The sequence below is a fragment of the Elaeis guineensis genome, chromosome 1 (genome assembly GCF_000442705.2).
Source record: "Elaeis guineensis isolate ETL-2024a chromosome 1, EG11, whole genome shotgun sequence".
NCBI classification, from domain to species: Eukaryota; Viridiplantae; Streptophyta; class Magnoliopsida; order Arecales; family Arecaceae; genus Elaeis; species Elaeis guineensis.
The window spans coordinates 9,747,443-9,759,758 of NC_025993.2; the positions used below are offsets into that span (position 1 = coordinate 9,747,443).

At 35.9% G+C, this 12,316-nt stretch overlaps 2 protein-coding genes across 2 annotated transcripts in view; one reads left to right on the top strand and one right to left on the bottom strand.

Annotated features, from left to right (window-relative positions):
* The window catches only part of LOC140855623 (protein NRT1/ PTR FAMILY 5.10-like), a 199,744-nt gene that overhangs the window by 127,127 nt on the left and 60,301 nt on the right, over nt 1–12,316 (bottom strand). The window lies entirely within an intron of this gene.
* Nucleotides 2,689–8,838, top strand: LOC140854143 (3-phosphoinositide-dependent protein kinase 2-like). The gene is made up of 3 exons (XM_073249640.1): nt 2,689–2,832; nt 8,385–8,607; nt 8,693–8,838. Exons 1-3 carry the CDS (start codon nt 2,792–2,794, stop codon nt 8,774–8,776), a joined length of 348 nt encoding a protein of 115 aa, XP_073105741.1. The 5' UTR covers nt 2,689–2,791; the 3' UTR covers nt 8,777–8,838.

A 12,316-nucleotide genomic window follows, 5' to 3' on the forward strand; every position in this document is an offset into this window, starting at 1 on the left:
GAACTATTGTGAATGTTGCATGGGTTAACACCCCTAGGTCAATTAGAAATGCTGGTAATTTTGTACTCATTATGTTCGTGCTAAAAATCTAGATCATGAGGGACATAGTAAACTATAAGTATTGATGTAGCTTTAATGATCTGGTCATTGCCTCATTGGCACTATTAGATTTTGGATAAATTTGAAGTTTGTTGATCAATGGAGCTGTGGTATTAACTCAAATCCTAACAACAGTGGATATTATTTAAGATGTTATATGAAATTTGAGCATTTCTTTCTAATTAGTTTCTTACATTAGAGATTTTTTGTATGCCTTGACACCACCACGCCCCCCACACCACCTGATCTTCCCTCTAATAATTTGTTATAGTGTTAAAGTTCCTCATCTTTGATTCAAGTCATGTATTGTAGTTGCTTATGCTTTTGGATGAATTGATAAGTAACTACTAAGATTTAGTATTGTTAAATTAGTATTTTTAATGAACTATCAGCAATGTTGTTTGGATTAACAACCCTGTTCTCTCTCTCTCTCTCTCTCTATCTCTTATCTTTTCTGTTCGATCTGATGCATTTTTATCATTGTGTATACATGGTTCATTAGGAGGAGAAGATTCATGCAAGTGTGAAGAGCATATTTGTTTATAAGTTTAAGCCCTTGCTAACTGAAGGCAATGTATATGTGCTGCATCATTATTTAGTTAGAGTCTTATCTGAAAATTTTAGAATCATGATAAATTATTACAAAACTAACTTCCAATACAAGACCATTATTCATCCATGTGAAGATCCTAAGATTCCTCTTACTTGCTACTCATTCATGTCTTTTGAAGATATTGCTTCAAATGCCAGTGAAAAGGAATATCCTTATTTAATTGATATATACAATGAGATCTATGTATTTATTGTTGTTGTGCTAATCATATTTGTCTATTATGATAATGATATTTAAAATTTATGTAGTTACATATGGTGTGAGATGCTATTCGTTTGCTTACTGGGGTGGGAGACATTGAAGATAAAATGAAGGATGGAAAATCAAAGAAGAAAATAGAACTTAAGATTGAAGGCTTAGAATAAGTGTTTCAAAATGAGAATTTGTTATCTGTCTAAAAATATATATTCTGAATTATGAATGAGTATCACTTTCAAAAAAAAAATTAAGGTGAAATGGTGCCTGTGAGATAAATTAGCTATAGATGCTGCTTTCTTCCTTAAAAAAAATCATGACGGTCCTATTATTATGACTTTGTTAATGAAAATAATTATTGTAAAAAAATTAAATTACTAAAAAAATAGTATGTCTCGAACATAATTTCATTTCTGGAAGCATATATTATCTATATTCATTGCAGCTGAAAGTGCATATTACACCAAAAGCATAAATTGATATAAAGGATTTGAACACACCAGACTCAGATGACTTGCCCTTTTAACTATAATAAATTTTATTTTTTCATCCTTTGCTTTTTCTTTATTTTTTTTCTTATATGAGTTTAATTTTGTTATTTGTTATTAATTTTTTTATCTTTAGTTGTATTGCTTTAGTGCTGCTCCTTATTCTTCCTTGATACAATATTACTTTTTATATATATATATTTATAATTTCTATATGTTTATCTATTTAATCATTATATTATTATTAATTTTTATATTCAATTATTTTATTTTTTACAATAAGATTGTGTTGAGCAGAAATAGTCTCAGAGTTTTGATGATGATTTTGAAAATAAAAATAGTCTTGATAAGATTTGACAGTGCTTACTTTATTGAATTAGAAATAAAATTAATTTATTATCGTTATGTCTGAGATCTTTCCTGTATACTACGAGATAATTAATTAGTACGTGAAATTCTAAAATTATTTCAAATCTTTTATCTGAACAGGATAAAAATGAGAGTTGTGTGATTCCTCTTAAGAAACTTACTCCTATGAAGAGATTCGGTGGTGAAGTATTTAATCAAGATTTGGCTACTAAATTATCCTCTAATTGCATCAAACAAAAAAAGTTCATTAAGCAAGAAAAAGATTGAGATGCAATATGAAGGATTTTGTTATTAGAATATCTTTATTTTTTTCTAAGAAATATAAAATGATGATATTTTTTGTTGAAAGAACTTGCTTTCTTTTATTTTTATTTCTTCCAGATGATTGCTTAACTACTTATTCTTTTGCAGTGATGTTCATTAGATCTTTCATTTTTGCTTTACAATAGCTATCTAATATAAACACTGTTTTCTTTTCTCATTGGACTTTTCTTTTTGCTTAGTTGCACATTGAGAATTAAATAGTAGATATTGAACATAAAAATACCTATTTGCCTTTGTATTAGAGACTTAAAACAATAAGAAATACTTTCCGAAACATAGGAACATATAGGTATTTTCTAACATTGGAGGTGTGGATCTTCTTTTTCCATTCTTTAATTTTTTTTCTTTTTTTATATGAGTTTAATTTTATTATTTATTATTAATTTTCTCATCTTTAACTGTATTTTATCTTTATTTTATATAATTTAATAAATATATTATTTTTTTTTATCATTTATAATTTTTTTATCCTAATTTCCGTGCATTGCATGGGTGTAGAACTAGTTTTTATTTAAAAACAGTTTCCTATAATAATTTTCGCAGCCCCAAGTAGCTAATGATTTTACTTTGAGGCGGATGAGGATGATGATGCTCGGATTCTCAATGGAACCTTGCATATGTTGGAGGTGGTTTGACATATCAACATGCCATCCCTGATGGGAATAATGGTGCCACATCATCATCATCTGAAACACATTTTCATATGTCTAGGCTTGCTTCAATTGACTCTTTTGACTCCAGATGGTATGCATAGTAGTGCTAGGGCGTGCCCTCATGCATGCAAAAAGTTCTCCTAAAATGTGGCATGAGGGAATTGTTAATGTGGCTTGAATTTTGGATATCTTTTATGGGCTCGAATTATGACCCAATTTGAAAAGCCCGCGTTGCGACCTGAATGAAATATTTTGGGAGGTCTGTGGTGGTAGCGGAGGGCATGGGCCGATAGGCCCATGCCCGAAGCCCACCACTGACCTCATTGGGGGGTGCGGGGGGCAACGCCCCCTGCGGTACGGACCAGTATAAATATTGTATTTTCTGCCAATCTCGGCAGTTTTTTTTTGTGAGAGGTTTGGGAAATCAAAGTGCGGCTAGGGTTTGGAGAGTTCTTGAAGTGATTGTATCTCTCTTTTCATCATAGTGGAATTTTTCTCTCGTGTCTTGCCCGTGGACGTAGGCTTTTCAGCCGAACCACGTAAATCCTGTGTTTGTTTTTCTTTCTCTTCTCTATTTTGTGTGATTGTACGAATCTGTGTGTGCCCTATATTTGTGCTTGCTATAACAAATTGGTATCAGAGCATTGTATGCGTGCAGTTTAAGGTTCACAGATGGCATCGTCTTCAACGAAGTATGAGGTGGAGAAGTTTAACGGAGGATCGAGTTTCAGTCTGTGGAAGATTAAAATAAAATCTTCCTTGATTCTGCAAGGTTTATGGAAGGCAGTTGAGAATAACTTTCCAGAGGGTATGAAGGAGGCGGACAAGGCCGATCTGAAGGAGAGAGCCTTGAGTGCGATTTTCATGAGCGTCACTGATAATGTTCTGCGAGAGATTGCTAGTGAAAAATCGGCATCTGAAGCGTGGAAGAAATTGGAGGAGCTGTATTCTGCCAAATCGCTGACAAATCGTCTCTATCTGAAGAAAAGACTGTACAATCTTAGAATGAACGAAGGTACGCCCATTAAAGAACATCTGGATGAATTTAATTCAATCATTATGGACCTGAAGAATATAGATATTGATATTGATAGTGAGGATCAGGCTTTGATTGTGTTATGTTCGTTGCCACCCTCATATGAGACTTTTGTTGATACTCTGTTGTATGGAAAAGACAGTATTTCACTAGATGATGTTAGTAATTCACTAAAATCGAAGGAGTTGAAAAAGAATTTTTCAGACAATAGAGACAGATCTGAGGGAGAGGGTTTGTTGAGCAGGGGAAGAACACAGTCAAGGGAAGGTTTTTCAACTAAAAAGAAATCTAAAGCTAGATCAAAGTCTAGAATGAAAAAGGCTAACTGTTTTGAGTGCGGGGAGCGGGGACACTACAGGAGAGATTGTCCCAAGTTGAAAAATAAAAGGGGAAAGCAATCAGAGAGTTCTGCGAATGTTGTTGACAGGTTCAATAATTCTGATGACAGTGATAGTGCTGGAGAAATTCTATCTGTGAGTTCAGATCATGGACAGAGTTCCTGGGTCCTTGATAGTGGTGCTACTTATCACATGTGTCCACACAGAAATTGGTTTGTCACTTATAAACAGATGAGTGGTAAAGTATTTCTGGGGAATGATCGTGCATTACCTGTGGAGGGTGTAGGTAACATCAGATTAAGGATGTTTGATGGGATTGTCAGAACTATGGAGTGTTGGCATGTTCCAGGATTGAAGAAGAACCTAATTTCCCTTGGGACACTAGACTCTCATGGATACAAATACCATGCAGAGAATGGAATTCTCAAAGTATGCAAGGGCTCTATGGTACTCATGAAAGGCAGTTTGGTTTCAGGATTGTATGTTCTTCAGGGAAGTATAGTTTCAGGGGAAGCTGCAGTAGTATCTAGGAGCAGTAATCAGAATCAGACTCAGCTGTGGCATTTGCGTCTTGGTCATATGAGTGAGAGAGGGTTATCTGTATTGAGCAAGCGAGACTTATTGGACAGACAGAAAACAGAATCTATGGATTTTTGTGAACACTGTGTGTTTGGCAAACAGACCAGGGTGAAGTTCAACAAAAAGGCAGTGCACAGGACCAGAGGTACAGTGGATTACATCCATTCAGATCTATGGGGTCCTAACAGAATTCCTTCCAAGAATGGTGCCAGATATTTCATGACTTTGATTGATGATTACTCTCGGATGGTTTGGGTGTATTTTCTGAAAACAAAAGATGAGGCATTTCCAACTTTTGTTAAGTGGAAGACGATGATCGAGAAGCAGACAGAAAAGAAGGTCAAGCGTCTTAGAACTGATAATGGATTGGAATTTTGTAATCGTGAGTTCAATGCTTTCTGCAGTGACGAAGGTATAGTGAGACACCGCACTTGTACTGGGACACCACAACAGAATGGTATTGCAGAACGCATGAACAGAACGCTTTGTGACAAAGCACGAAGCATGCTCTCACATTCAAGTTTGGGAAAGGATTTCTGGGCTGAAGCAATTAATACAGCCTGTTTCTTGGTAAATCGATCTCCATCTACAGCTATTGAGTGTAAAACTCCTTTTGAGATCTGGTCCGGGTCACCTGCTGATTACTCTCAGTTGAGAGTATTTGGTTGTCCTGCTTATGCTCATGTGAGGGATGGTAAGCTTGAGCCGAGGGCAAAGAAATGCATATTTCTAGGGTATGCATCTGGAGTGAAAGGCTATAGATTGTGGTGCAATGATATAAAGTCTCCAGGGTTAATAATCAGCAGGGATGTGACATTTAATGAGTCTGCTTTACTGGATGGTCAGAGGGAGAAGTCAATATCAGAATCAGATCACGGTGTCAGAGAACAGGTGAAGCTTGAGGTTGATACTTCAGCAGTTCAGTTCAGTGATCCAGATGATGAGGTGCAGGATCCTGATCAAGAAGAGGATGCACCTGAACAACAGCAACAAGAGCCATATAGCATTGCAACTGGTAGGGAGAGAAGACAGATCAGACCTCCGCAGAGATATGCATATGCAGATCTAGTTGCGTATGCTTTATCAGTTGCTGAGATAGTTGATATGCATGAACCAAGTAATTATAGTGAAGCTATTTCTTGTTCAGATGCAGATCAATGGGTCGGTGCTATGGGTGAAGAAATTGAATCACTTCATAAGAATCAAACTTGGGAGCTTGTGACATTGCCTAAGGGACAGAAAGTAGTAGGCTGCAAGTGGGTTTTCAAGAAAAAGGAAGGCACTCCAGGGATAGAAGCACCTCGTTACAAGGCACGGTTGGTAGCTAAAGGCTTTACTCAGAGGGAGGGGATTGACTTCAATGAAGTGTTCTCTCCAGTTGTGAAGCACAGTTCCATCAGAGCCCTTCTTGCTATGGTTGCTCTTCATGATCTAGAGCTCGAGCAATTAGATGTGAAGACAGCATTTTTGCATGGTGAGTTGGAGGAGCAAATTTATATGAGTCAGCCTGAAGGATTTGTCATTCCAGGTATGGAAAATCATGTTTGTTTGCTTAAGAAATCTTTATATGGTTTGAAACAGTCTCCTAGGCAGTGGTACAAAAGATTTGATACATTCATGATTTGTAATGGCTTTATCCGTAGCTCATATGATAGTTGTGTGTATCACAGAAAGCTTTCAGATGATTCCTTTATCTATTTGCTGTTGTATGTAGATGACATGCTTATTGCTGCTAAAAGCATGTCACAAGTTAATATACTGAAAAAGCAGTTGAGTGATGAGTTTGAGATGAAGGATTTGGGTGCTGCAAAGAAGATTTTGGGAATGGAGATTATCCGGGATAGAAGTGTTGGAAAGCTTTTCTTGTCTCAGCAGACTTATGTTGAGAAAGTACTTCAGCGTTTCAACATGAATAATTCTAAGCCTGTAACTGTTCCGTTTGCTGCCCATTTCAAGTTATCTGCAGATATGTCACCTAAAACAAATGAAGAGATGGAACACATGTCCAGTGTTCCTTATTCTAGTGCTGTGGGTAGTATCATGTATGCTATGGTTTGCACTCGACCTGATATTTCACATGCAGTCAGTGTTGTGAGTAGATACATGGCGTGTCCTGGGAGAGAGCACTGGCAAGCAGTGAAATGGATTTTAAGATATTTAAAGGGTACTACAGATGTTGGTCTGATATTCGATAGGGCCAAGATGAGTGATTCAGTTGTTGGCTATGTGGATTCAGACTTTGCAGGGGACTTAGACAAGAGGAGATCTCTGACAGGTTATTTGTTTACTCTTTCTGGTAGTGTTATCAGTTGGAAGGCAACATTGCAAACTACAGTTGCATTGTCTACCACAGAAGCTGAATATATGGCTCTAGCAGAAGCAGTAAAAGAAGCTATATGGTTACAGGGTTTGGTGAGTGATCTTGGATTGATGCAGAACAAGTCAACAGTGTTTTGTGACAGTCAGAGTGCCATTCATCTTACAAAGAATCAGATGTACCATGAGCGAACAAAACACATTGATGTTAGATATCACTTCATTCGGGACATTGTATCACAAGGTACTATAGTTGTGCAGAAAGTTTCTACACATGATAATCCAGCAGATATGATGACCAAGACAGTTCCAGTTAGCAAGTTTAGGCATTGCCTAGACTTGGTTGGTGTTTGTAGTGCTCAGTAGTGCCCTTGCGAGGGCATTTGGCAAGACAGAGTATTGAGATAATTTTGTTGATGATAGTGAAAATTTAAGCCAAGGGGAAGAATTGTTAATGTGGCTTGAATTTTGGATATCTTTTATGGGCTCGAATTATGACCCAATTTGAAAAGCCCGCGTTGCGACCTGAATGAAATATTTTGGGAGGTCTGTGGTGGTAGCGGAGGGCATGGGCCGATAGGCCCATGCCCGAAGCCCACCACTGACCTCATTGGGGGGTGCGGGGGGCAACGCCCCCTGCGGTACGGACCAGTATAAATATTGTATTTTCTGCCAATCTCGGCAGTTTTTTTTTTGTGAGAGGTTTGGGAAATCAAAGTGCGGCTAGGGTTTGGAGAGTTCTTGAAGTGATTGTATCTCTCTTTTCATCATAGTGGAATTTTTCTCTCGTGTCTTGCCCGTGGACGTAGGCTTTTCAGCCGAACCACGTAAATCCTGTGTTTGTTTTTCTTTCTCTTCTCTATTTTGTGTGATTGTACGAATCTGTGTGTGCCCTATATTTGTGCTTGCTATAACAGGAATTGTGCAACACATGCATGATTGGTGGAATATAGGTGGTGCTTGGATATTGTGTTGCCAAGCCCGCATTAATGGGCCTGAGGAATCTTTCCTGTGCACATAACAAGCACCCGAAAGCATTTTTGATCTAATTTTTGACATCATTTATGGTGTATATATTACCAAGCCTTTTTAGGACTACAGTGTCTTGTTTTCTTGGACACAAACCTTGATTGGTTAAATATCTGTTTCTGCCTCTCCATATGGCTGACACATTTCTTCGACAACTCTGATATAGCAAATAGCAATTGATTATTTTGCAAATATTTCATATAAATTTGAGTTTTGTGTCATTTATTTTGTAATGGATGATTTTTTTCCTTTCCCATTTCTTTTAGTTATCTTTTTAATGCTTTAGAAGTGACAGCAAGCTCTACATATTTTGCATTATTCTGTTTCAATTTGTTTGAATGGCAGGCAAGAGTTTCTGGAGCCAGGAGAGAACATTGTTATGATTTCAAAGCTGAAGAAACTTCAGAAGCTATCAAACAAGAAAATACAACTCATTCTCACAGATAAACCCAAATTGATATGTGTAGATCCTTCCAAGATGATGGTTAAAAAGAACATTATTTGGTCTAATAACCCCGCTGGCCTCAGTGTCCAAGTATCAAATTCTTCGCATTTCAAGATATGCACAGTATGTTACTCGGCCAAGCTTGTATCATCATTTTTCTAAGATGCATGTATTCATTCACTGAACTGTGTATCAATTTAATTTACAGCCAAAGAAGGTGATGCCATTTGAAGATGTGAAGCAGCGAGCATGGCAATGGAAGAAGACGATTGAAGGTCTACAGCAGCGCTAGATTCAATTAGTTCGATCTCACTATCCTATGGTACCGCAACAGTTTATTTATGCAAGCTTGCTTCAGAGAGGAGAATTATTAAAGAAAGAGGAGAGCAGCAGTTCCTTCACAGTCCATGCTCAGCAGTCAGCAGCCTCCAATGCTCTAAGGGGGATCCCTTATGCTGGGTCACTTGAAAAAGTACTGATTCATTATCTCCAACAGAATTTTTTAATGTTGATTGCATTGAATCATAGATTATTAGATCTTTGCAGCTAATCTTGTGGCTGGATGAGCGAAATGTTTGTTCAGGGGTCCAAGAGAGAGACAGAGAGAAAAGAAAAAGGCGTAGGCTAGTATCTTTGTATTGTTTGAACTTGTTAATGTCTTTTTTCCTTTTATCTTGTTGATGAGTTTTTGTTTTTTGTTTTGTTTTTTTTTTTTTTGTGGATCTTTGTATTGTTAAGGAAACTGATCTTTTTGTCATGTTATCTCATTATCTTATCACCTTGGCTATACTTATAGTAATCAAGGTAGCAATCATGATGTTTCAGTACTACAGATCAGTGACCAGTGGGGCCGATGGTCCAGGCTATATTAGGATTAGCTAGCTTTGTATAAAAATACATATGATGGCCAGCGACAATGATTTTTGATTACCAGTGGTTCCACAAGTGCTTCCTAGTTGTGGATATAGAAGACAAGTACTAGGTCAAGAAATTCTCCTTCGACTAATGAGCCTGGTTTTCATCTCATTCTAGTAATGCGCCTGGTTTTCATCTCAGCTTGCCTCAGCTGAATTATGGATTTGTGGCAGTATGACTAAAGCCTTGTTGTCATTGTTTTCCTTTTCTTCCTTCCTTTCATCCTTATTTATATCTATTACAAGGGCGTCGCTTGTCGATAATCTCATGATATTTCAGTTGGTGTGGAACAGCTGAAGTGAATCTGCCAGTTGATTGAAAACATTAGAAGCATTCATACCCCTATTTATTTTTCTATGGTTTTCGAGTCCTTTTCCAATCAAATCTTTGTGGTTTTGTGATTTGCGTTCTTTGACAGCTATGAAAAACGGCTAATAGTTTTTTTTTTCGTAGAACGGCTAATAGTATTTGCTAATCTCATTTTGACTACGTTGGCTCGGATATTTATATATGAAAATCTCTCCCTCTATACATAGACGCACGAACGTATAAGCAAAGTAGATACTTTTTAAAATATGTATGAAAAGAACAAAAATAAACTGAAGTGGTTTCGCCGAAGTGCTTGGATACCCATAGGAGAGTAGGCAATAACCTGCTTGGAACCCTGAATTTGATTGTCATTCTAGGACCATACACCCCAATTGGACTCCGGCATAATTGAATGAACTTCAGATTCCCATTTTAAAATAACCAACATACTTGGGCCCGGTTTGGCATTAATGTAAGCAGTAGATTTTTTTTTAAAAATTTTTTATAGAGCTTTGACAGCAGAGCTTTTACTAATAAAATACTTAATAAAAATACTACAACAGAACAAGTTATTAGCGATAAAAAATTTTCGTCGCTAATTATCTATTTTCGTCGCTAATAGTTATTAACGATGAAATTTTTATCGCTAATATTTCGTCGCAAATAATTATATCGTTGATAATATTTTATGATGAAAAAAATATTTCATTGCTAATAACGGATATTTGCGATGAATAATTTTCATCGTTAAAATATTTTTGATGAAAAATTTTAATCATAAAAAAAAATATTTACGATGAAATATAATATCGCTAATAAATAAAAAATTAATAGCGATGAAAATATTTTCATCGCTATTAATTTAATTAAAATATTTTTTAAAATAAAATTTTTAAAAACTTTTAGCGATGAGAAATTTGCATCGCAAAAAATTTTTTTTGCAACGAAAATTTTTCGTCACTATTAATTTAATAATAAATTTTTTATAAATTAAATTTAAATAATATTAGGGATAAAAATTTACATCGTAAATACGATAATTTTTGACAAAAATTTTCGTCGCTAATAATTATTTATGACGAATAATTTTTCATTGCTATTAATTATATATAAAATTTTAATAGTTTTATATTTATTAAAAAATTAAATTATCATACTAAAATATTTTTGACGATCAATATTTCATCAAAAATAATTCCTTCGCTAATAATTTAAATATATTTTTTAAAAAAATAATTTATAAATATATATTTTTAATTTATATCTATAATATTTTTTATAAATTAAAAATAAAAATAAAAATAAAAAATTTACACAATAAACTGATAAATAAATTTTATTATTTTATTATATTAAATTAAAATTATAAGAGATTTAAAATAAAAATAAAAAAATATATGAAGAAGCCGTCAAGTATTGACATCTGGAGAACGAGCTGGAACAGAGGAGCGCTCGAAAGAGCTCGGATCGGCTTGCTGCTGTCTCATCAGCTGTATCGTCTGCTCCGTCTGCACCATCTATTCCATCATCTGGATCTGGAGCTGCTGATACTCGTCGACCCGTGCAGTCAACCCCTGAGCTCGTTGCTCAGCCTGCTGTCAATCCACGGTAGCATGCTATCGATCTTCGGCAGCCTGTCTCTGCACCTCCATCAGTCAAGCCTCGCATACAGAATGGATGTCAGCCCTAGATGAGCGTGAGGATGAGGGAGCAGTGATCCCATATCCTAGACCCCTAACATAACAGGATCTTGTACCAAGTATCTGATCACAGATCTCATCATCTATGGATACAGTCGAGTCCTCAGGGATAGACTGGGATCTCATGTCTGTCATACGATCTTGAAAATTAAAATTATAGCTATTTTAATTTTGTAATAAAAATCAGACTGTGAATGAAAAAATAATTGAAAAAACTTACAAAGAGCTCCTGACTCCCCGTCGTCCACTCCTCTGACCGTCGCTGGTGGGTCTGCTGGTAGATATCGATCCTACCAGGAAGCTCGCCACTCTCAGCATCTCTCTGTAATTTAAAAATTAATTAAAAAAATTAAATAATTAGAGAATTATATGCTAATTAAAAATTAAAAATTATCTACCATGTGCTCCATGTGACGAGCGAATGACCTCGAACCCCACAATGCGGTACAGTCTGTCTCATCTGATTCGCGGTGTTCTGGGCACATCTTCTCTGTATAGTTACCAATCAAATTAGTAGATAACAAATTTAATTTAAGAATAAATGATTTAGTCATTAAACTCTAAAAAAAAAGTTTGGATGTGTAACCTGATATGTCGGATCTTCGTAATGCAGGCATATGACAGTCCTATCATCTATAGTGATACTGTCATAGGGCTGCTGCTGCGCTGCCTCCTCCCCATAATCCTGCACCACATGGTACCAATGCTGATGTATGTAATGGCGATAATCCATGAAATGCAACGATAAATGAGTATCCACGGCTCGCCTCACATGATCGTCCTCAAAATCAATGATATCGAATACACCCTGTCAATAACAAATATTAGAAGAATAATATACAAATTAAATATTCATAATATAATTTATTTTACTGTAAGTAGGTATAGAAAATCTTCTCTGAGCTGGT

Excerpts from the sequence above, each read along its gene's own strand:
- LOC140854143 (XM_073249640.1), top strand. The coding sequence starts at position 2,792 with ATGTCTAGGCTTGCTTCAATTGACTCTTTTGACTCCAGATG. Across the intron at positions 2,833-8,384 it reads GACTCTTTTGACTCCAGATG|GCAAGAGTTTCTGGAGCCAG; the intron begins GTATGCATAGTA and ends TTTGAATGGCAG. Across the intron at positions 8,608-8,692 it reads CGCATTTCAAGATATGCACA|CCAAAGAAGGTGATGCCATT; the intron begins GTATGTTACTCG and ends TTTAATTTACAG.